This window comes from Hippichthys cyanospilos, chromosome 4 (assembly GCF_059441005.1).
Source record: "Hippichthys cyanospilos isolate Australia breed blue-spotted pipefish chromosome 4, RoL_Hcya_1.0, whole genome shotgun sequence".
NCBI lineage: Eukaryota > Metazoa > Chordata > Actinopteri > Syngnathiformes > Syngnathidae > Hippichthys > Hippichthys cyanospilos.
Window position 1 is genome coordinate 27,312,322 of NC_142372.1, and position 24,339 is coordinate 27,336,660.

General features: G+C 45.1%; 1 protein-coding gene across 12 annotated transcripts in view; it reads left to right on the forward strand.

Moving 5' to 3' along the window:
- Positions 1-24,339, forward strand: part of vps13c (vacuolar protein sorting 13 homolog C) — a 101,917-nt gene that overhangs the window by 46,737 nt on the left and 30,841 nt on the right. For 7 of the 12 annotated variants that reach the window (XR_015865333.1, XM_088412761.1, XM_088412760.1 and 4 more), the window contains 9 exons: positions 20,158-20,402; positions 20,488-20,804; positions 20,961-21,194; positions 21,261-21,392; positions 22,142-22,231; positions 22,553-22,708; positions 22,808-23,069; positions 23,412-23,572; positions 23,644-23,765. Coding sequence is in view for 11 of the 12 variants with exons in the window: in XM_088412761.1 (XP_088268887.1) it covers positions 20,158-20,402; positions 20,488-20,804; positions 20,961-21,194; positions 21,261-21,392; positions 22,142-22,231; positions 22,553-22,708; positions 22,808-23,069; positions 23,412-23,572; positions 23,644-23,765 (1,719 nt within the window). In the remaining variant the exon portion in view is untranslated. Of the gene's footprint in view, positions 1-20,157; positions 20,403-20,487; positions 20,805-20,960; positions 21,393-22,141; positions 22,232-22,552; positions 22,709-22,807; positions 23,070-23,411; positions 23,573-23,643; positions 23,766-24,339 lie in introns of all 12 variants that reach the window. The other 5 variants (XM_088412759.1, XM_088412752.1, XM_088412755.1 and 2 more) reach the window with 1 other exon arrangement.

Consider the following 24,339-nt stretch of genomic DNA (forward strand, 5'->3'; position numbering starts at 1 on the left):
GTTGAAAACATGGAAGAGCACATGGTGGACATGGAGAAATGGGATATTGGAGTCAAAGAGACCCTCATCCAGCTTCTTAACGACCAGCGGTCAATGAGGGAGAAGGTGACGAAATTGGAAGGGCGCTCTTGGCGCAAGAATATCAGGATTTATGGCATATCCGAGGACATGGAGGGCACTTCCGCCGTGGCGTTCATCGATAACTTTCTCAAGACAGAGATGGGTGAAGAACTGGGCCCAGACTTGGGAATCGAACGCGCACATCACGCTCTAGGCCCGAAGCCCCCGTCTAGTCACCCCCCCATGATTACGCCATGGAAATGCAGAGCAGAAGAAAGGAATACATTCCTGTGAAGAAGGCATTAAAAGAGAAAAACATACGCTTCCAAACACCATTAGTGAAGATGCGGGTGTTTTTCGACACCGGCCCGGTCATGTATAACAGCGCGACGCAAGCAGCGGAAGACCTGCAGAGTCGAGGATTTGAGGTGGGCGATATCACCGGTGTTTCAAAAGAGATCGCCATATCGGAGGAATTGCTGGCCTGGCTTCTACCTTAGAAGACGACCGGGACCCAGCGGCAGGTCCGCATGAAAGTTGAGTGAATACCGGAGGATGGAGGCTGAGTCCCCAGCGGCATCTAGATGAGGCCTCGAATCGGAAGCTCTCATTGTTAGATCACAGTGACAGTGGTTTTGTAAGAAAGCTGATGCCTGCGGTTTGATGGTTCGACCACCAGACTTTTCTTTTTTTTCAAACGAGAGCTCCCACTTGGTGGCAATCCCCTCATCATTCGTAGCAGCATGTTAGCTTTGCATTTGTAAGTTTTGTCAATGTTTTTTTTTTAACGTGGCTTGTTCTTTCTATGTTTTCTGTTTGTTTGGATGTTTTCTTTTGGTCGGGGCTGTTAAATATGCAAAGCATCAGTATCATAACATACTTAATATAAATGCGCTGAGACTTCCGGTGGAGAGGCGAATGGATTAGACGCGTGGACGGGTTGCTCCCGCACTAACCTGACATAACACACCTTTTTACGACTCTCATTCGTTTACATGTTCGAATTTTTGTAGCCGTACATTCCTGGATATACTTCATAGCGTCTGGAACTCGACTCGCGAAAGATAAAGACACAAGGAAAGAGGACACTTCCGGCGCGGCTAACCAAGTTAGCATGCAAGCTCTTACCAGCCTGTTGGAGGAACACAGGAAGTCTATAACAGCGGCGATGTCGGCGGAATTCAAGACGGCGTTCACTGCTATGGAGACCAAGCTGGACTCTTTGCAGTCGGTAGTTGCTGGCTACGGCGAACGACTTGTGTCCCTGGAGTCTGTGCTCAACTTGGCCGATGAACGCATTCGTGGCTTGGAGGCCACGTGTTCCATGCTAACAGATGCGTATGCTAAACTAAAAGCGAAAAACGCGGACTCGGAGGGGCGAAGCCGGCAAAACAACCTGCGATTTATCGCGCCCCGGAGTCAATGGAGGGCCCTCGGCCTACATCTTTTTTTTCGGAGGCTCTGGTGGAGATATTCGGCGAGCAACTGTTGCCGGCTCCGCCCGAGCTGGATCGGGCCCACCGCAGCCTCGTCGCCAAGCCTTCACTCCGAGACAAGCCCAGGCCGATTGTGTGTTTTCACCGACATCAGACGGAGGATCATTCGGGAGGCTCGCAGGCGTAAGAATGAACTGAAATTTCGCGATTCGCCGATTCGCATCTACGAGGACTATTCGGCCGACGTCCTGGAGCAACGCATGGCCTACCGCGAAGGTATACAACATGGGTTTCCGACCAGCGCTGCTCTACCCAGCGAGGCTCCAACGTTGTCTTCGTGCGGGGGCAACTAGTGGTAAGGATAGTGATGAGACCGAATAGAAACTGGAAGCTATACTGGAGCATGTATGTTAGGTGTGTGTGTGAGAGTTTGAATTGGATTGTTTGTGGTGTGTGTGTGTGTGTGTTCCCCCCCCCCCCCCAGAGGTTTCCCGCCTCAAACGGCCCTGGATGGGTCACGTTTTCCACTCGACATTTTCTTCGAGAGCTAGGGGCGCGGCGATTGTCATTGGTAAGAACGTACCGTTTGAACAAACTATTACAGTCGCTGACCCAAACGGGCACTTTGTCGCCGTTTTGGGTAAGTTGTTTGATATCCCAGTACTCCTGGTAAGTGTCTATGCTCCTGTGTGGGATGACGATCGATTCATTACTCGACTTTTCTCCTCCTTCATAGATCAGTACTATCTGATTGTGGGCGGTGATTTCAACCTTATTCAGGATCCCATTTTAGACAGGTCTTCTTCCAGACCCGTTGGCCTGTCTAACTCTGCCAAAATGTTGAAGTCTATAGGGAACCAAATTGGTCTCAGTGACCCCTGGAGGTTTCTTCACCCAACTGATAAGGTTTTTTCGTTTTTTTCCCATGTTCACTGTAGTTACTTAGGGATTGACTTCTTCCTCTTGGACACCAAGTTACTGTATTGGGTGAACACCAGTGTGTATCACAGCATTGTTATTTCGGACCACGCCCCTACCTCCGTGGACTTGAACTTTCCAAATTCCATAGTTCCGACCATTCAATGGAAGCTTTCTCATTTTTTATTAAACGATCCGGATTTTAAGCTTTTTTACCAGAATGAAATCACTACTTTTTTTTCAAATAAATGACACGGCGGACATCACTAGAGGCATACCATGGGAGTCATTCAAGGCATATTTGCGGGGGCAAGCTATCTCGTTCTCATCTCAGAGGAAGAAGGCAGAAACAGGCAGACTAGCTTGGCTCTCAGAGCGCATTTTGCAGATTGACAGACAACATGCCGCTGACCCCTCTCGTGCTCTCTCCGATGAACGTTCTAAACTGTAGGTTGAATATGACACTTTAACAACAGTGAAGGTGGAGGCAAAGTTGTTGAGGACCAGGCAACTTTACTTTGAGATGGGAGACAAAGCTGGAAGACTTCTTGCTCATCAAGCCAGAACTACCGCGCTTTCTAGGTTAATACCGAGGCTAAGGTCAGCTGCCGGAGTAGTCACTGCAGACCCTAAATTGATCAATGACATTTTCTTAGGTTTCTACTCAAACCTTTATAAATCAGAGTGCGTACCGGGAGTCTGGGTGGGCCACAACCCTCTAGAAAAGCTTGCTTACCCAAAAGTTGACGCTGATTTAGCTGGAAAGATAGGCGCTCCTATCACGCTGATGGAGGTGCGTGAAGCGATTAGGCAGCTACAGACAGGTAAATCCCCAGGTCCTGATGGCTTTGGGGTAGAATTCTATAAGACGTTCGTGGATTATGTGGCTCCACATCTGGTGAATACGTATAACGAGGCTTTTTCTACCGGTAGACTTCCTTCAACTCTCTGTGAGGCTAATATCTCTCTTCTTTTGAAGAAAGATAAAGATCCCCTAGAATGCGGTAGCATTCTATTAGTTTTTTAAACGTTAATCAAAAGATCCTGGCCAAAGTTCTGGCGATGAGATTACAACAAGCATTGCCCCCGCTGATCTCAGCTGATCAGACAGGTTTTATGATTGGACGGAGTTCTTCGTACAATACAAGACGGCTTCTTAATATCGTCGGCTCCACCGGATCTGTGGTCTCCTTGGATGCGGAGAAGGCGTTTGACAGGGTTGAGTGGCAGTACCAGGCAGGGTTGCCCTCTTTCCCCCCTCCTATTTGCCTTGGCTGTAGAACCATTGGCCATTTGGCTTCGATCCGAGGAAAGGATCGAGGGTATCTCAAGATGCGGCATCACTCATAAGCTGTCCCTTTACGCTGACAATTTGCTGCTTTATCTGTCAAACCCCTCTACATCGGTCCCCATTGTCATAGACATATTGACTCAATTTGGCAAATTAGAAATGCAAGCAGGACTTGGCCCGCTGGTCGGCTCTTCCTCTCTCTTTGTCGGGCAGGGTCAACCTTGTCAAAATGGTGGTGCTCCCTAAGTTTCTTTATCTGTTTCAACACATCCCCGTCTTTATAAGAAAACGTTTTTTCTGTCAGCTAGATCGTTTGATCTCATCATTTTTGTGGTCGGCCAAGCCCCCTCGCATCAAAAAGGCTTTGCTACATCTACCAAAATGTCAAGGTGGTCTCACGCTACCTAATTTTATTCAATACTACTGGGTATGCAATATAGTGAAACTTATCCGCTGGTTGGACGGAGGTCTCAACACACGTCCCTCCTGGACCGAAATTGAGTTGAGATCCTCGAGGCTTCCCCTGCATTCCCTCCTTACCACACGATTGCCACTCAAAGTGAACGTCATCTCTCAGAACAAGGTTGTCCTCAGCTCGCTGAGGATTTGGACCCAATTTCGTAAAAATTATGGCCCGATTGAACCATCAACTCTTGCCCCGATTGTCCGGAACCACCTATTCACTCCGGCCAGTTCTGACCTTACCTTTGCCAACTGGCGGAGCAAGGGCATGGTGCAGATCCAGGATCTCTACATAAATGACCACTTTGCCAACTTTGAGGAGTTATCCGCCCGGTTTCAGCTCCCCCAATCTCACTTTTTCCGTTTTTTACAGATCAGGCATTTCGTTCGATCCGCCTATTCTAATTTTCCCAACAGATCGCCTGAATCCTTGGTTGACGAGGTGCTTACGGTAGACGTAGACCAAAGGCGAGCAATTTCCATAATCTATAATTTAATGGGATCCTCTAGCCCTCAATCATTAGAGCTTATAAAACAGAGATGGGAGGAGGAGCTGGGTGTGCCGTTGTAAGCCGAACAATGAGCAATAATCTGCAAACTTGTACATTCTTCCTCGGTCTGCGCAAGGCATGGTCTAATTCAAAGCAAGATTCTTTTCAGGGTGCATTACACAAATGAGAGGCTTGCCAAAATTTACCCTGGGGTTAGCAATAGTTGCAATAGATGTGACCAATCGCCAGCTAACCATACTCATATGTTTTTTTCCTGCCTTGCACTTACTAGCTTTTGGCATCAGATATTCCGTACTTTATTAGTGGTACTCGGAGTCGACCTACACTTGGGCCCATGCACCGCACTTTTTGGTAGTGCCCCCCCCTCAGTACCTAACCTGCCAGTCGCTAAGCGGCGCGTACTGGCCTTTACTACTTTGCTGGCGAGGCGCCTAATTTTATTTAAGTGGAATCACGCTCTCCCGCCGACGCACAACAGCTGGCTTCGAGAGGTTCTGACCCACATCAAGTGGGAAAAGATGAGGTTTTCACTCTCTGGCGCAAGTTCTTCCTTCAGTGAGACATGGAAACCCTTCTACGATTATTTGGAAAATGTCGTGATTTGCCCAGACAGCGAGTAGATGCCCCCCCTCCCCTCCCCCCCTTTTTTATTTTATTTTTTATTTATTTATTTTTCTTCATTAATCCTTTGGCTACAGTCGTACTTGTTGATACACTGTGTGTTTTTGGTTGTTTCATGTTACGTCTGAGTGCGTGGAGTGGAATGAATGGATGTTTGGTGTTAAGATGGTTGCTGAAGATGCCTGTTTACCAAATGTTTTTTTCTCATGCAATACCTGGTATTGCACTCCTTAAGTATGTTTACTCATTTATCGGATGTGCATGTATGAGGCTTTATTACATGCTGTATTTCAGACACCATTGTTTTTCGAAATGTTTGACTAAAAAGATTTATTTAAAAAAAAAAAAAAAAAAAAAAAAATATATATATATATATATATATATATATATATATATATATATATATATATATATATATATATATATATATATATATAAATTTATATTTGTGCTTAAAAAAAACATCAAAAGGAGTAAAATGATAGCCAAGGTGAAGAGTGAGTGGTTCAATTTTTCATTTCGGCAAGAGACTCAATTATCAGATGTGGAACATGACAAATTTAAAAAAAAATGGGAGTTCGGAACACCTTCTTATCATCATATAAGAATGGGAAAAAAAAGGGGTGTTACCATCCTGATTGGAAATAATGTTGGGTTTGAATTTATATCTGAAATCAAAGACAAAGAAGGTAGATTTGTCCTAGTGAAGGGACAATTTGATGATAACGACAAGACTTTATTCAATGTCTATGCGCCACCCAAAAGTGATACTTCCTTTTTTCAAAGGGTGTTCAATTTAGTTGCAACTGAAACATTTGTGCTGAAGACGTCAATATATGTTTGAACCCAAAACTGGATACAACAAATAAGAAAAGAGGAAGTAACATGATAGAAAAAAAAACTCAATAGAATGTTGAAAGAACTATGCTTGATTGATGTTTGGCGGGCCATGCAGGGTTCTAACCCAGGGTACACATTTTACTTGGCACGCCATGCGTCTTATTCAATATTAGACTATTTTTTTATATTTAGTAAGGATCTATACAGATTAAGGAATTGTAGGCCGGGCCAGCGGGACCTATCAGATCATATGGGGGTTTACTTAATGCTACATTTAGACAGTGAACAAAGGAAAACTATGTGGAGACTTAACACCAGTATGCTGAATGAAATCGCTTTTAAATCGGCCATGGAAAATTCAAAGGATTACAGAGGAGGCAGTCTCCACAGGACTGCACTCTTGTCATGTCACACCTGGACAATAAGGACACATATGCCAGAATGCTGTTTGTAGACTTCAGCTCAGCATTTAATCCTGTTATCCCCTCTAAACTGGTAACCAAACTCACAGACCTGGGCATCACTGCTCCTGTCTGTAACTGGTTACTGGACTTTCTGATGGCCACTGCTCCTCCACCATCACCATAAACTCTTGGTGTACCACAAGGCTGTGTGTTGAATCCATTCCTCTACTCCCTCTTCACCCACGACCCAAATATGGCTCCAACGCCATCATTAAATTTGCAGACGACACTACGATGATTTGCCTCATCAATGACAACTATGAGGCAGCTTACAAGGAGGAGGTGGACTGCCTGGCTGCGTGGTGCGCAGATAACAACCTCCTGCTCAACATAGTGTAAACAAAAGAACTCATAGTGGACTTCAGGAGGAATGCTGTCACTCATCCACCCATCTACATTAACGGTGCAATAGTGGAATGTGTGGCCAGCTTCAAATTCTTGGGGATCCACATCTCACACGACCTCTCCTGGACAACCAACTGCTGAAGCCTGGTCAAGAAGGCTCACCGGCACCTCTTCCTCCTGAGAACCCTGATAAAACCCACCTCTCCTCAGACATCGTAGTGAACTTCTACCGGTGCACAATCGAGAGCATCCTAACCAGTTGTATCACAACCTGGTATGATAACTGCTCTGTTGCAGACCGGAAGGATATGCAGAGAGTGGTGAAAACCTCCCAACGCATCGTCGGAGCCTCACTTCCTGCCATCGGGGACATCTACAGGAGGCGTTGTCTAAGGAGAGCAACAAATATAATAAAGGACTCCTACCACCCAGCACATAGACTGTTTACCCTCATGCCCTCTGGGAGGTGCTACAGGAGCCTACGGACAAGAACCACCAGGTTCAGGAACAGCTATATATATGTATGTATCTGACCATAGTCAAATATATAGGTTTTATATATATATATATATATATATATATATATATATATATATATATATATATATATATATATATATATATATATATATACAGTCGGCCCCCGGTTTACGAACACCCTCTTTTACGAACATTTCGACTTACGAGCGTGGACCACGGAGTTTTTTGTCCCCCACTTACGTGCAATCCTTTCATCTTACGAACAATCTGACATGCCGGCCATTGTATTAGTTCAGATATTTTCGCTCTGCTGCGTCAACAAAATCATTAACGACGCTGGTCACGGCAACGAAGAACGCTATTGCTCTTACAATGTCACAGTCACTGTCTCAGTCACGGTGTCAGTCACGGTGTCAGTCACGGAGTCAGTCACGGAGATGCCGATATGCTATTGGTCGATTAAGGTCACGGTCTCGGTCTCACTCACTGGCCGGCTATTGGCCGGCATCACGTCAATCACAGAAATGCCGATATGCTATTGGCCGAACGCCTTTATCGAGCTTGATGGCACAGCTGGTCGGGATGGAAGGAAGGAGAGAAAATGAATGAAAAACGGAAGGAAGGAATGTTGTTAAGACTTTGCAAACATTATCTGTTAGACATGGCTTCTAAAATTGCAAGTGGTGGTAAAGGAAGAAGTAAGAGGATGATGACAATAGAAACCAAGCAGGAGATAAAAAAAAAAAAAATATGAAGGAGGCGCATGCATAGTTAACCTTGCTCGTGAGTATGGCCGTAACCGCTCGGCAATCTTCTAAGGGCAAGACTTTCCTTGCCGGGGGACCGACCTCGATCGACAACAAAATGGAGAGGCTTCTTCTATTATGGATTAAAGAGAAGGAAATCGCCGGTGATATGTTTTAGTTTGAGAAAAGTTCTTGTTTAAGACAATAAATAAATAAATTCTGCGGGTTGGTCTCTGCTCACCTCCGTCTCCACTCAGCTCAAATCACGTCGCCCCAGAGGAAAATGTCATTTATCCTTTGTGTATCCATGTTATTTAAATTAACTACACAGTAGGTTAAGGTACTAACTTTAAATGTGTGTGTAAATACGTGATGGTTTTATCTCTGATTTAACCACGCGTTGCCAGTCAATGTGTACGTACATTTGACATCGTTTTATTAATTCAACGAAATCATCTGCTCACGCATGACACGGAAACGCTGATATGCTATTGCTCTTACAATGTCACAGTCACTGTTTCAGTCACGGTGTCAGTCACGGAGATGCCGATATGCTATTGGTCAAACGCCTTCGTCTAGCTTGATGGCACAGCTGGTCGGGACGGAAGGAAGGAGAGAAAATGAGTCAAAAACGGAAGGAAGGAATGTTGTTAAGACTTTGCAAACTTTATCTGTTAGACAAGGCTTCTAAAATTGCTAGTGGCGGTAAAGGAAGAAGTAAGAGGATGATGACAATAGAAACCAAGCAGGAGATAATAAAAAAATACGAAGCAGGCGCACGCATAGTTAACCTTGCTCGTGAGTATGGCCGTAACCGCTCGGCAATCTTCTAAGGGCAAGACTTTCCTTGCCGGGGGACGGACCTCGATCGACAACAACATTGAGAGGCTTCTTCTATTATGGATTAAAGAGAAGGAAATCGCCGGTGATATGTTCTAGTTTGAGAAAAGTTCCCGTTTAAGAAAATAAATCAATAAATTCTGCGGGTTGGTCTCTCCGCCTCTACCCAGCTCAAGTCACGTCGCCCCAAAGGTAAATGTCATTTTTCCTTTGTATATGTGTTGGGTTTGAAGTGGGCTCGATACCCCACAAATGACCCAAGGAGAGGTGTAAATAACAACACAGGAGTCAGAGATTAAGTTTTACCACTGCAGTGGGGAGAGCTCGAAAGAGAGCGTGACCATGTCAGCCTCGTTGCAAAGTCTCTCTTCCCTCTCTCTCTCCGAGCTTTCGGACTGCAGTCTTTTTATTAAAAAACTGTTACTGAGGTGTGGGGGTCTCACAATTCAACCGTCACACAACATGAGCATTGTGCACCGTGGCAGAACTTGCAGATAACTTGCGATTCAGGCCTTGACCTTGACATTGTTTTTAACACACACACACACACACATATGAGATAAAGAGGCGCTGTGGTGTCTGAAAAAGTAAGTTAGAATACATGAAGCAAAGCTGTTGTACTAATGAATCAGCCAGAAAACTAGCAATTAGAATACATAAAGCAAAGCTGTTGCACTATTAAATCAGCCAGTTTATCTTACATTTCCCCCCTGTTGTGAGTTTAAAACAATGTAAAAACATCAAATTGTTGACTTCCGTCAGGCTTTATCAACAATCATCATGAACACATTACAACAGGGTCAGGGAGCCAGAAGGGGGCGAAAACCTTCTTAATAAGGAAAAAATTCCCCCTTTACCCCTCGCTTGAGGCGGTAGCCTTGTGGCCTGGACATCCCCTGGGGTGGTGAGAGTCTTAAAAGAGTTTATTGCAGTTGAAGGCCGAAAGAGTGGGGGACAGAGGTTACTAGCACATGTCCCCACCGGTGGTACCTGGGTCCTCAGCACCCGGTACTTTCAAAAGCTGTCCTCGTCCGATTGGAGAGAGTTTGTGGAGCCCACACTAGATCGTCTGGAGGTGTGGTGATAATGAATTTCAGTGTACTGGGCTAAGGCAGTGTCCATGGCGCGCTTCATCAGCAATTTCAAACAGGGGACACAACAACAAAAAACAACTGCCGCTATTATTACCACGCTTCAGAGTGGGGTCACTGCTTTTAGCAATATTTGAGACCACGAGCCAGAAAACAACCAATGGAGCCATGATGGTCTGTCACTGACTGTGTCTGCTTCAATTGCATCTCCTATGGCTTTCAACTTGTCCATAGCATTGGTCATGTTGGCGGAATTTATGTTATCTGCAATGTAAGTGCAGCAAGTGTCCTGTATCAATACACACACCCCACCTTGTGATGCTGTCAATAAATCTAGGGCCATACGATTTTGAAGGACAACATTACGCAACTGATTAATCTCTTCATTTTGATTCTGGTCAATGATTATTGATGCATTAATAAACAGCCCCAATCTGTAAGACAGTGTTTCAGTTCTCAACATTAATTTTCCGACACCAATTGATGGAATGACTGAGAACAAAATCTTTTGCCCTGTGGACCATAATTTGCGGTCGTCCGGGACATCCGTTCCCCACACAGGGTCATGAGGAGGCACGGTAACTTGCCTCCTCCTACGGGAGCGGATGTTTTCGGTGGTTAACAAGAACATGTAATCAGACACAAAAATGGGGGTACATGTCCCAGTCCAATTGACCGGTAAATAGGGGTATGCCATATTACCACACAACCACCATACTCCTTGTACCCAATATGTACCATTTGATTGGTGGCCAATACTAACCGGAGCACCCTCCCCACTTGTTGCCGTCTGATTGCACCCCCAAAAACACTGTACCAATCTCCTGTTGGTAACACATGACAAATTCGGCTCTTCTTCTGGGGGGTAAACTAACCCTCTGGCCTACTGGCTTAACTGTATGAGATAGGTTAAATTTAACCCAAAACATTGTGGAACACTCCCCTGAGCTGATCCCAGGGGTGTACGGGTCTGTGTCATCGATTTTGATCATCTCATATCGGTATCCTACTCCTCCCATAGAAGACGCACATTTCGCCTGTAACTTTGACATGTATTTCCCATACAACGGTGGCCCCTCACTGTGGTGAGGCATATACGAACATATATAACAATTGGATTTATTAATGCTTTTGGACAAATCGAAAACATATCTATACCAATAATTAACCATGTATGGATGTGAATAATCCCCTCTCATGGGTGCTAGATGAGAACCATCGTATGTCCACTTTGCTATTCTTACTATGTCATGTGTTTTATACATAACCCAAACGCCTAATATGACTACAAATGCTAATATGGTCCCGATTACCACATTTTTTACGCGCTGCCACACCATAGTTAGACTTGCTTGTCAGACACTGGGGTGACAGGAACACGCTTGCAATGTGACTGGTGGATCCACGTGTCTCTTTCAGCGACTTTTACGGCTGTTGGGGTGGTCAGTTGGATTCTGAACGGTCCGTCCCACTTTGGGCTGGACCAGCACTTTCGTTTGATGACTTTGATCAAGACCAGGTCACCGGGCTTCAACAGTTCCTGTGGGGAGGACAGAGGAGTACTCGGCAGATCATTTGCATTTACAACATGTTTTTCTTTAAACAATTTGCATAGCCATTCTGTCATTGGGTCGAGTGTGTCTTCCTTATCTCGCACTGATTGTCCTTCCCACAGCGGAAGATGGAATGGTTTGCCATAGACTGCCTCGAACGGTGTTACACCTGTTGCAGTGGGTGTAATTCTCATGTACATCTTCACCAGGTGGAGACACTCTGACCAAGGTTTCCCTGTCTCTTCCATGGTTTTTCTCAGTCTTAATTTTACAGTGCCATTGATCCTCTCAACCAGTCCTGCACTTTGTGGATGGTATGCACAATGGTGTTTTACATCTATGCCTAAATGTTCTGACATTCTGTCAATGACCTGATTTACGAAATGAGTGCCATTGTCACTCCAGATAACTCTTGGAATACCATGATCAGGAATGATATTTTTGCAAATAGCTTTTGCCACCGTCAGCGCATCTGGTTGTTTGGTTGGGAATATTTCAACCCATTTTGAAAGCGCGTCCACAATTATCAAACAATATTTGTAAGGGCCGCTTCTGTTTAATTCAATGAAATCCATGTAGAGGATCTCGAAGGGATGTTTGCCCTTTGCTTGGGGATGTTTGCCCCTTGCAGGCCTGGTGTTACCCTGCGAATTGTGTTTGCAACAAATCAAACAGCTTCTACAAAAAACTTTTAAGTAGGTAATCAAGCCCTTTGTGGGGTGGAATGATTGTTTTATTATCGCTACCATCCCCCCTGTTGAGACATGGCTCTGCCCATGGCTCAATTTGGCAACTGCTTGAAAAAGGCTCCGGGGAAGGCAGGGCTTGCCATCGACATTGTAGAGACCCTGGTCATCTTGTACAGCTCCGTCGTTTGTCCATTTTTGCTTCTCTGTTGGTGGTGCGTGGAGTTGCATGTCAGCCAGGTCCTGGAGCGGGATGAGATGTTGATCTTGTTGCCCTTCATTGTTGGGGTCATCATGGGCGACCAGGGTAGTCGAGGTAGCGAGTGCAGCAGTTTTAGTAGCAACGTCAGCCCTGCCGTTGCCTTGGGACACTGGGTCATCGTTGTTCGTGTGTGCCTTGCATTTACACACAGCGACGGCGCTAGGCCACATGATGGCTTCAAGTAGGTCTTTCAGCAGTTCTGCATGTCGAACGGGTTTGCCGCTAGAAGTTTGCATTCCTCGTCTTGCCCATTGAGCAGCGAAGACGTGGAGAGTGGAATAGGCGTATTGGCTATCTGTCCAGATGGTGACTGGTTTGCTTTTGTACAGCTTGCAAGCTTCCGTTAGGGCGACAATCTCTGCTGCTTGGGCTGACCAGTTCCCAGGCAGCTTCCCAGACGCAAGTGTCTTTTCTAGTGTAACGACTGCATATCCGGTGTTATTTTTCCCGTCAGGTGTCTTTGAGGATGAGCCATCAACAAATACAACGTCTCCTTCAGAAAGTGGAACGTCGATCAGGTCTGGGCGTGGCTTACAGCATTTCTCAGTTCTGTCTTCACATCGATGAGGATCTCCATCTACCGGTGTTGGTAGCAGTGTGGATGGGTTGAGTGTGTTGCAGCGGACGACAGTCAGGTGGGGTTGGGATAACAGTGTGGCTGTTATACCTAGGTGCCTCGCTGGAGAAAGGAATGACATCTTTGTGTCAACAAGATGTCGACTGCATGGCTGACCTTCAACGTGAGCGAGTGGAACAAGACTATTTCTGCTGACGCTTGGACTGCCATGGCGGCTGCACACACAGCTTGGACACATGGTGGCAGTGCTGATGCCACTGGGTCTAGTCTTTTGGAGTAAAAGCCGATGGGTCGTATTTTCTGTCCATGTTCTTGACCTAACACTGACGTCATGAATCTTTGCAATCAGCCGTTTGGATGAACGTTTTTCTGTAATCAGGAAAGGCAATCACTCCTGAATTCACAATTTGGTCCTTGACGTCTGCGAATGCCTTGTCTGCTTCTTCTGTCCAAGTGATGGTCGGCTTCAGTTCCATTTCCTGGGCATAAATTAAGTCTTGGAGCGGTTGAGTCAGCTGGGCATAATTTGGAATCCAGCTTCTGCAGTAATTGGTCAGACCAAGGAAAGCCATCATCTGCCTTTTGGTATTTGGCTTTGGTGCTTCCTGGATCGCCATCTTTCTGTTTGATGTCAATCTCTTTCCACTTCCGGAAATCTCGTGGCCTAAGAAAACGACTTCCTTTTGGCAGTATTGGAGTTTTGGTAGTGAGGCTTTGTTTCCTGTTTCAGCCAAGTGTTTGAACAATCGGATCGCCTGTTCTTGGTTTTCTTTTTCTGTCGGGCTTGCGATGAGAATGTCGTCCACATAAATGAGGATTTGTGTGGTTTGTGGATAATGGTGGAGATTGACACAGCGTGTGATTTCAGCTGAAAAGATGGTCGGGCTGTCGCAAAATCCTTGCGGCAATCTGGTGTAGGTGTATTTGACTCCATTAAAGGTAAATCCTAACCAGCCTCTTGCTGTTGGGTGTAATGGAATAGAGAAAAAGGCATTGCTCAAGTCTATGACTGTAAACACTTTCTGTTCTGGCCTCAACTCGTTTAGCAAAGTGTGTGGGTCGGGTACGCAAGGAGCTCTGGACTTGACAGCCGCATTGACTTGCCTCAAGTCTTGGATCAGTCTCCATATTTGAGGAGTCTGCCTTTTTAACTGGGAAGATTGGTGTGTTGCACTCCGCTGAGTCATCTTCGATCAGAATACCGGCTTTCATCATTCCTTCAATGACCGGTTTGATTCCTTCCCTAGCATCTGGTTTCAATGGGTATTGCCTTACTCTTGGGCGATACGTCAAGTTTGCTTCAATTTGCACTGGGGTCGCTGTGGTCATGAGACCCACATCTGTTTTGGATGTTGCCCATAATTTCACTGGAACTTCCGGAAAGTCTTGCATTGTGTAGAAGATTCCAGCGGGTTTTTTATGTCATGCAAGATGTTCGGCGGGGGTCACTGTGGTTACCCAATGGAGTTCTTTGGCTCGGACCTCTTCATAGGACCCAACTTCAGCCATGTAAAATCCCTTCCCAGTGGGCTTCCATTGGATGCGTCCTGGGAATTGGATGTTGGTGGCCAGTATGTTCATCTCTTCCCAGTACGTATCTTGTGTTCTAAAAAGGGATATGTGGTATTTTGATCGCAGGAATAGTTCCTCCACTTGTCGTGATACGTTAACCACTGCAAAAGCTTGGCCTTTCTCAGTCGTGATCACATATCTAAGTGTGATTCTCTGCGGTCCTAGACGGAAGAACTTCTTGACCCAGTCAGGTGACGCTGGTCCGTGTGTGTCAAACTTCAGGGTGACGTGGAGAGGCCATTGTTTCTTTGTGAACATCATTTCTGCTAAATTGAACAGTTCATGGGTCACTGATTGTGGACCGGACACAATCAAGTCCAGGGAGTAGAAGATGCTTGGTTCTCCCTGTCCCTGGATGACACAAATGTCCATGGGATGTTCTAATTTGGCTGGTCTCAAACCTTCATCTGTGACTATCAAGCTGAGTCTCAAGGATGTTAGCAGGTCTCTTCCTAGGAGGTTGACTGGGCAGGCACTACTCATGATGACAGGTGCTTTGATCTGTGACCCGTCTTCATCTGGTTCATCATGGTTGCTTTTGAGGTCTTCCACTTGCCCCTATTATGAAAATAAATTTCTTGCTTGGTGTCACGCCTCTAACTGGCTGGGCCAGCACTGTTTTGTCGGCCCCTGAATCACACAAAAACTTCACTGTTATTTTCTCTGGGCCCAATCTTAAATATCTATAAGGCTTTGTAGAATCATGTTGGCTTGGGAAGTCCAGGGCTGATAAGTCAAGAACTTCACAGGCAGAGTCTTCATCTTCGTCATCTTCATCTTGATCATCCTTTTCTGAAGATGAATCTTCCTTGACTTCGCTTGTGTGGACTTCCACCTGGCGTCATTGTCTGTAATTTGGATTTTGTGGTGGGTCCCTTGGCTGGCCTGGTCCCTGTTGAGGCGGTCTCCTAGGTTCAGGGCAATCTCGTGCAAAGTGGCCAAACTTCTCACAATTGTAACAGATGTCATCAGATGTTGGTCTTCTTGCTGGATAAACGGGGTTTCTTCCTCTCCGGCCTCTGCCTCGTCCTCTTCCTCTCCATTGACCTCTCTCCTGGAAGTAGGTGTCGGCTGTAGTTGCGTTCAAGGTGGCTGAAACCATTGCTTCAGTGATGGCACGAATGCTCGCTGCAGTTTTGGTCGCTTTCTTCCTTTGTTGAATTTCTTCAGCATGGACAGCCCAATCCATGAGCTCTGTGGTCCTTAGGGCTCGGTGGGTGACACAGTGTTTTTGGATGAACCCACTGATCTGAGGTTGGAAGCCGTCCATCAGGCACTGTTTTAATTGACTTTGGTATGGGCCATTATCATTCTGGTCTTCTTGAAGTCCACTGTTTGCCTTAAAAACTGCTTCTAATCTGGCTCTGAAATCATGGACTGACTCATCTGGTTTTTGCCTGCATTGCCTAATTTTACTGTAGTCGGGTGGTTTCTGAAAAGCTCTAACTACTCTGTCTAGAACGCCATTGGCTTGTTGGTCCAAGACCGGATCATTGTAGGGCAGGGGAGCTCCATTTCGGAGTTTTGGGTTGAAGTCGCCTTTTACTCGTCCCCACTTATGTTTTAAAGAGAGCTTGAATGCAGTTTCAACTTCAACGCCATTTAGATGGTATGAACTTCGGAGGTCCCGGAAGTTTGTGCACCATTCAATGGGAGTGGCTTCTGGATCTCCAAGGCCTTTGCACACATCAGCACACTCAGTTGGAGTCCATGGTCTGGGCACCAATATTGTTGGTCTGTTGTCATTGTCTATGCCATATCTCGGATTTGCCACAGCATACATTGAAAATGTTTCAGCTGGTGGTGTATTCTCTCCTTTGTTCACCAAAGGGAGCTGTGCCTCCATAGTTGGTTGTTGTTGCCAATGTTGAAGGGTGGGGTAAATGCTGGCAGCAGTAGGTGGACCTCTGGAGCGGGTGTGGTTTTGTGGAGAGAGAGGCGTGAAATTTATTGTGTTGTCAATCGGCTCCCCTCCTGTTACTTGGTGTGGAGGTGGGGCTTTGTCCGCTGGCACCTCACTTCCTCCTTTGGTCTTCACTTGCTGTTGAGCTGTCGGTGGAACACTTCCTGCTAGTTGTCTTTGAGCCATTACAGTTGTTTCTTCATCTGGCTTGATGCCAAGGGCAGCAACCGTAGCTTCGCCAACTCTTTGTCTTTCCGTCTTCTTTTTTTCTTTTTCCTTCATATCTTCAAGTCTCCTCACACTCTGTTCCTCCCACATACTCAACACTCTCAAATGATCTTCAAATCGCTCTTTATCTTTGCTTTTTGCCTTCTCTCTTTTCTCTCTCAACTTTTCTTTCAACCTACGTACATTTCCTCTTTCTTTTAAAGTTGGATTAAACTCATACCTCTTCGCCCATTCTTCTAAATAACAACAACTTCCCGGTTTACATTTTTGCATGAATTTGACATCCGGATGTTCTTTTATAATTTTACTCTCATTTTGTCCCATTTTGGCGATTTTACTTATTTTATATCTCACTCACTTATTATTTCTCAACAATTATTACCTGGTTTGTTACTCAACTCACTCTTAATATATTCTATTAATAATGATTAGTTTGTTTTTAAAATTTTATTCCGCGGCTTTGACTCCAGTAAACACACGTAGACCCTTTATTGACTGATCCCGGATCAGTAAGTATTGTAAGTTAATCTTTCGCTTTGTAGGTCCCTGACCTACGGAGTCCCTGACTCCGATTAACTTATTGGTTTAATCTTTCGCTTTGTAGGTCCCTGACCTACCTCTGTAGGGTACAATACTTACTGATCCGGGATCAGTCAATAAAGGGTCTACGTGTGTTTACTGGAGTCAAAGCCGCGGAATAAAATTTTAAAAACAAACTAATCATTATTAATAGAATATATTAAGAGTGAGTTGAGTAACAAACCAGGTAATAATTGTTGAGAAATAATAAGTGAGTGAGATATAAAATAAGTAAATAATATATATTTGCTAATATAGCAAAACAGAATACAGTTCATCTTTGTAGATTCTTCATATTTTCTTTTGTTCATATCCGTAAATAATATTTTTGTTGCAGGTAAATGTGTTTCGGATTTCACACATCGTGAGCGGTCAGTGAACGTTGAATGCGCTCCGAGCAGTTTTTCCTTTTCCTAGCAACGTAGCTTGAGTTCATATTGCCATAAGTACCATAATCCCTGACTCCGATTAAACACAATATTTGCCGCTAGATCCCTGATCTAGTGAGTCCCTGACTCATTGAGTGACCCCGGGCCACCTATTTAGCAACAGCAAAATACACAATATCGGGTCTCGCGTATGTTACAATTACATTACAAATTAGATTGAAATTCTTACCTTAAAACACCTCCCCTGGTTCGTTGGGACCCGTCACTGGAGATCCGGCTCGTCGCAGGACCAACCCTAGGTGGCCGATCCTTCAATGGAGGATGCTGTCGACAGGCTTTTGGCCGCTGATCCCATGTCGATCCAGATGTCCAGGTCTTTGGGTCCCGGGTTTCGGCACCAGAGAATTGTTGGGTTTGAAGTGGGCTTGATACCCCACAAATGACCCGAGGAGAGGTGTAAATAACAACACAGGAGCCAGAGATTAAGTTTTACCACTGCAGTGGGGAGAGCTCGAAAGAGAGCGTGACCATGTCAGCCTCGTTGCAAAGTCTCTCTTCCCTCTCTCTCTCCGAGCTTTCGGACTGCAGTCTTTTTATTAAAAAACTGTTACTGAGGTGTGGGGGTCTCACAATTCAACCGTCACACAACATGAGCATTGTGCACCGTGGCAGAACTTGCAGATAACTTGCGATTCAGGCCTTGACCTTGACATTGTTTTTAACACACACACACATATGAGATAAAGAGGCGCTGTGGTGTCTGAAAAAGTAAGTTAGAATACATGAAGCAAAGCTGTTGTACTAATGAATCAGCCAGAAAACTAGCAATTAGAGTACATAAAGCAAAGTTTTTGCACTATTAAATCAGCCAGTTTATCTTACAATATGTTATTTAATTTAACTGTACAGTAGATTATGTTACTCATTTTTAATATGTGTATAAAGTCGTGATGTTTTTACCTAAGGTTTTTGCACGCGTTTCACGCATTCACTAATTAACATAGGTTTGGATTGCCCGTCATACGAGCAGTTCAAGTTAGGAGCGTAGCCGCTGAACGGATTACGTTCGTAACACGGGGGCGCACTGTATATGTGTATATATATATATATATATATATATATATATATATATATATATATATATATATATATAATTTATGTATATGTGTGTATATGTGTGTGTATATACTGATATATATATATATATATATATATATATATATATATATATACAGTATTTACAACCCTATCTGACCATAGTCAAATATATAGGTTATACTTTGCGCTACTATACTGTTATATTCTGTTATATACTGTTGTACATAAGTATTTATATGCTGCTGAGCACTTCTGGTTAGATGCTAACTGCATTTTGTTGCCTTGTACCTGTGACTTGTGCAATAACAAAGTTGAATCTAATCTAATCTACTATTGTTAATCCGTTACGGGCTCTCAAGCAGCTCCATTCGCCTACAAAAGTATCTGGGCGAGAAAAGATGCAAGAAATGCCTTCGATATTTAAATCAGGGAGTGGATTGTTCTTAAAGATTTGCTAGGTATAACATCCCGGACCAACCCCCCCCCCCCCCCCCCCCTTTGTAATTAATTTATTTACTGCCATTGTTAATATTTCGTTCTTTCAATTATTACTGTTTTTTTCTGTTCAAATTCATTTTCTGATTGATGTTATTTCTCAATGTTGAGGTTGTTTTTCTGATTGATGTTATTTCTCAATGTTGAGGTTGTTTGTGTCTTTTCGCTTAATTCCAAAAAATACATTTAAAAAAAAAAATACATTGCTGCCCTAAAGGGTTTGGGAGAGAGGTCTTGGCAGCAATGCAAACAATCAGTTTGTGATAGTCGTGGGTGTAGGTGCGCTTTCATGCTGTGATCTTCTTTCACAGAAACACAAAGACTGCTATTTCATCCTTGGGTCGAATTGTGGCACCTGCTGTTGTTCCTACAGTCGTAGGAGACGTGTCGTCTCCTCATACCTTCTTCACAAATATCTATCCATACTAATTTCTAAATACTAATAACCCTAACCCGCTTATTGAAGTCTTAACCTTGCGTTTACCCCCTGGTAGGGTGATGACTGAAAGTGCTTGATTTGACACGTACGTAGCCGGCTTTTTAAATGTTAATATAACTGAGAATCAGCTTAATTAATCGTGGCAGGCAATATTGTGATCGCAATTAAAGTTCGATTAATCGTGCAGCCCTAGACACGGAGATACATTCCGTTTCAGCAAAAGGAAGGTTGGTTTCATGTGGTCTATGCGTTGGTGGTCTTGATCCTCAGGATGGTGAGCCGTCAAGACACAGAGAGCTCCGAGGCCATGATCGACGTGCTTTACAGACAGAGCAGAGGCGAGCGCTCGCTCGTGGCCGTCCTGGACAAACTCTACATGTGCACCAGCGTTGAGTTCCTGATGGCCGTGGCCGACTTCTTCCTGCAGGCCCTGCCGCAGCAAAATCTTGCCTCTATGCCAAGTGACAGGCTGCTGATGAGACGCTCCGCCGGGCCCGCAGCCGCAACCAAGGCCGGTAGGTAAACCTCGGTGCTTGACCCAACCTATAATCCTCCCCCCTGTCTCAGCCGCCTGACAGTTTGTTGTCATTGTGCCTTTAGTGTGGCCGTCCAGGACCAGCGTGCATGCCGTGGTGGTGGATCCGCAGGTGGTCTTCGTGGCTAGCCTAATGAAGGTGGATGCCCCGTCGCTGGTGATGTCCTTCCAGTGTGACTTGAGCCTGGAGGAGGAGGGCGGGACCCGGAGCATGAAGGCTCAGCTGAGGGCACTCAAGATTCTGGCCTGCCCTTTCATCCACTACAAGGAGGACAAGACCATTACCACCGTTCTGAGACCCTGTTCCCTGGTCATGAAAACCAAAGCGGGTCCTGGCCAACCCCTGAGTGGATCCGTCACTGTGGAGGAGGTCATTGTCAAGGTAAGCCGGGCTTTCCAACCTGGCTTAGGCCCTGGGAGTGGCTTTGGACTTATGAATTGGCTTTTGAGGCTTTTAAATCTGCGTCATAGGCTTTCCAATGGAGGTTACACGCTCGTGTTGGGTCCTGACGTTTGCTCGCCCTTATGTTTGTTCCAGATTTCTCCGTGCATCCTGAATACGGTCAGCACCATCACGGCGGCCATTACGGCCAGTGGACGGGATGCCGAGAAGACCGAAGAGCAGCAGGAAGACCTCAATGATTTGTGGCTCACCAAGATGGTCTACGACTGCAACTACTGGTTCCTGGGTGTGGACCAGGCCAGCGAGGTCACAGAGAACATCAGGGAACAGGACTCTAACGTTGGTCAGCACTTTGCCGCCCAAGTCAACGTAAGACCCGCAAGTGGAGACGTCTTTGCAGTCGGACCGGGATTTGACCCGGTCTTGGCTTTACAGGTGATCCAGGTGACTCTGGAATCAGGCCTGGGTCACCGGACCGTTCCCCTGCTCCTGGCCGAGTCCTCTTTCAGTGGGTCAGCCAAGAACTGGTCCTCGCTCCTGACACTCAAAGCCAATATCACTCTGGAGGTAACCTCTTTTGTTCTTTCAGCGTTGGGGATGGAAATCAAGCTTTCCACCATTTTTATTTCCTGATTGGAGCTTTTTCATGCTCATAAAAGAAAAAAAAAGCCCTCGGTTTATTCTCAATAATTTTTAAGCGCTAATATTGGCTGATAAAACCATAGCGTCGATTGATCTTTCGGGCCCTGTGAAGGGAATCATATATTAGGTTGTTATCATTATGTTCTTAGTTCATTGTTACCCATTTATGCAATCCTAGTTCATCTTGACCCTGTCCTTAGATAGAACTGTTGACGCACGAAAGTGTGAGCCGGGACCTTGGCCCAGCTGCCGGTGGCGCCCGGCTGGCTCTTTTGTTGTGTCTTGTAATCTGCTATGCTTCTATTCAATAAAAGCCGGGGGGAACGGCTGGGCAAGGGAAAAACTGGCGTTGGAAGACCCACGAGTTACATTTGCTCAAGCTTTTTTCCCTGCGCCGGCGTAGAAAAGTCAATCTTGGCTGGTCTGAGTTACTCTTTTTGCTGTTTAAGCAGCTAGGCTTGTCCTAGTCTTCTTTTCTGAGATTTCTCTGACAGGCCCTCATGTAAATTGTTTTACTTGCTTTTTCTCCAGCATCCCTAGGTAATCATAATGGCACTCTTCAGCATTGTACATAATATACGTAAATTAACCACATATAAATAAACCACATGACTAAAATGAATTTAAATTTTGTACTGGATGCTTTTTTTTTTTCTCCTCTGGTGATATTGCAGGTGAACTACTTTAATGAGATCCATGCCATGTGGGAGCCGCTGATTGAGCGTGTGGACGCTGGCGCCCGCAGGTGGAACCTCGACCTGGAGGTAATTTTCACATGGACGTTCAATACATTATGATCACTAGTTGATTGCAAAACCCAAATGACCATTTCTTTGATAGCTATTCCAAGTTATCTACTGGAATTATTATCATACTGTTATTTAATTAAAGAGTAAGTAAGTTTATTCATCATAAGTGATGTTTTGGCAACTCATTTATTTGTTCAAATGAGCTATTCAATGTAGCCATGTAAAATGAGGTCCTCATGTTTTTCATTTGATGTCAGTTTACGGCATTAGGAGTGCTGATGGCAAATATTTCCTCCACACAATGATGAATATGAAGCAGAAGTCATGTTTTTGCAGCTGAAGACCAATCCGGTGCAAGACAAAAGTCCGGTCCACGGAGACGACTTTGTGATCCTACCGGAACCATGCACAGCCATCAACATTTGCTCCAGCGATACCCTGAACGTTACCTTGTCGCGCTGCAGCCTCAACGTCTTCAGAAAACTTGCCAAGGTCAAAAGCCAATTCACCGTCCAGCATGGTTTCATATAATGCATATAGCGTGCACGATGATGATGACGATGAGTTGTCCAATTCCCCTATTGCATTCAGGCCTTCTCTAAGAGCACGGCGTCCACCTTCGACCTGTCCATGAAGGAGAAAGCACCGTTCACCATTGTGAATGAGCTAGGCATACCACTGCTGGTGCAGCACAGCGCCAACTTGAGGCCGGTGAGGGGGCAGCTGGGCAAAGTGCACGAGCTGCCAACCCAACACAGCATGGATCTGGAATATTGCGTCTTCGAGCCCTCGTCCCGAGGGAAACTGTCGGCTCTCCAGCGTCAGGAGAGCTGCTTATTTCATATCACCGTTGGTCAGAACCTTTCTTTTTCTTCTTTGATGATCATGATTATAAGGCTGTGTATGCCATGTCCGTGGTTTTCAATATATCATACTTTTTGTGAACAACAAAATCAGGCCCGGTCACATATTTTACTCATTAACTCTCGCCATTTGGGAGAATTCCAGGTCTAGGTGAAACATTAGAAAAACAAAAACCTACCCTAGACGTGTGTTTCTCCCATCATCCTAAAATTGGGTGGATATTAGACAACAAAAAAGAGGGTCAACGCATGTTTGAGCAAAAGTGAAGAGGAAGTGGCATATATTTTGGTTTGAAGCTAACGGAAGCTAGATCTTCTCGTTTGACCGGCAGTGCCGTTGGGCTATAGCGAAATCGCCAACGTCCCCGTGGACAAGCCGGGCCGCCGCCTCTACAACATCCGCGGTCCTGAGCTGCAGCGGGCCGTGTCGCTGGTGGTCCAGATTGATGCCGGCGACGGCAACAAGCTGGTAACCTTTCGCTCGCCCCTGCAGGTACGTTGCCCGGCCGCCTCCGTCTTTCTGCCTTCCTCTGGGGTCCATCGCTCGCCTGCTTTGCCTTCCAGATCCGGAACCACTTCTCCATGCCCTTCGAGGTACTCAAGTTCTGGTCTTCGGCCCATGGCCTGCAGCCGCTCGGGCTAGCCCACCCTGAGAAGGAATTCCACATCCCGCTGGATGCTTATAGGTGCTGTTGTCGTTCCACACCCGCATTACATCCTTTGCCTCCCTATTTGTTCTATAAATTACACGATGGTCCCCAATCACTGAGTCATCAACTCATTCAATGCCAGTTTGGCACAAGTGGATTTGGCCTTTTATATGTTATAAACGCTAAAAATGTAGATTTTACATCTATTGCCATCAATGATAATCAATAAACAGATGATTAGTTCAAATCCAACTTACAATTTGATGTCGTGTAAACATTGAAGATTTACACAATTTTACTTAGCTAATTAGTTTATAATAAAGTAGTTTGAAGTAAATCAAAATAAATAAAAATCTTGCAAAATTAAACTAAGAAAGTGTTAGTGTTAGTGTCGGCATATTATTCTTAAGTTTATGCATGAACTGGTGTTTTATGCTTGAATTTATTAGGATACTTTTCAAAAAATTAAAGATATTGTCAATAAATTAAAAATAATTGCATGGATATCCTATTTACTGTCATATATTCTCAAATTTGTTGTACAGTGGGCCCCCGTGTTATGAACTTAATCCGTTCAGCGGCTACGCTCGTAACTCGAACTGCTCGTATG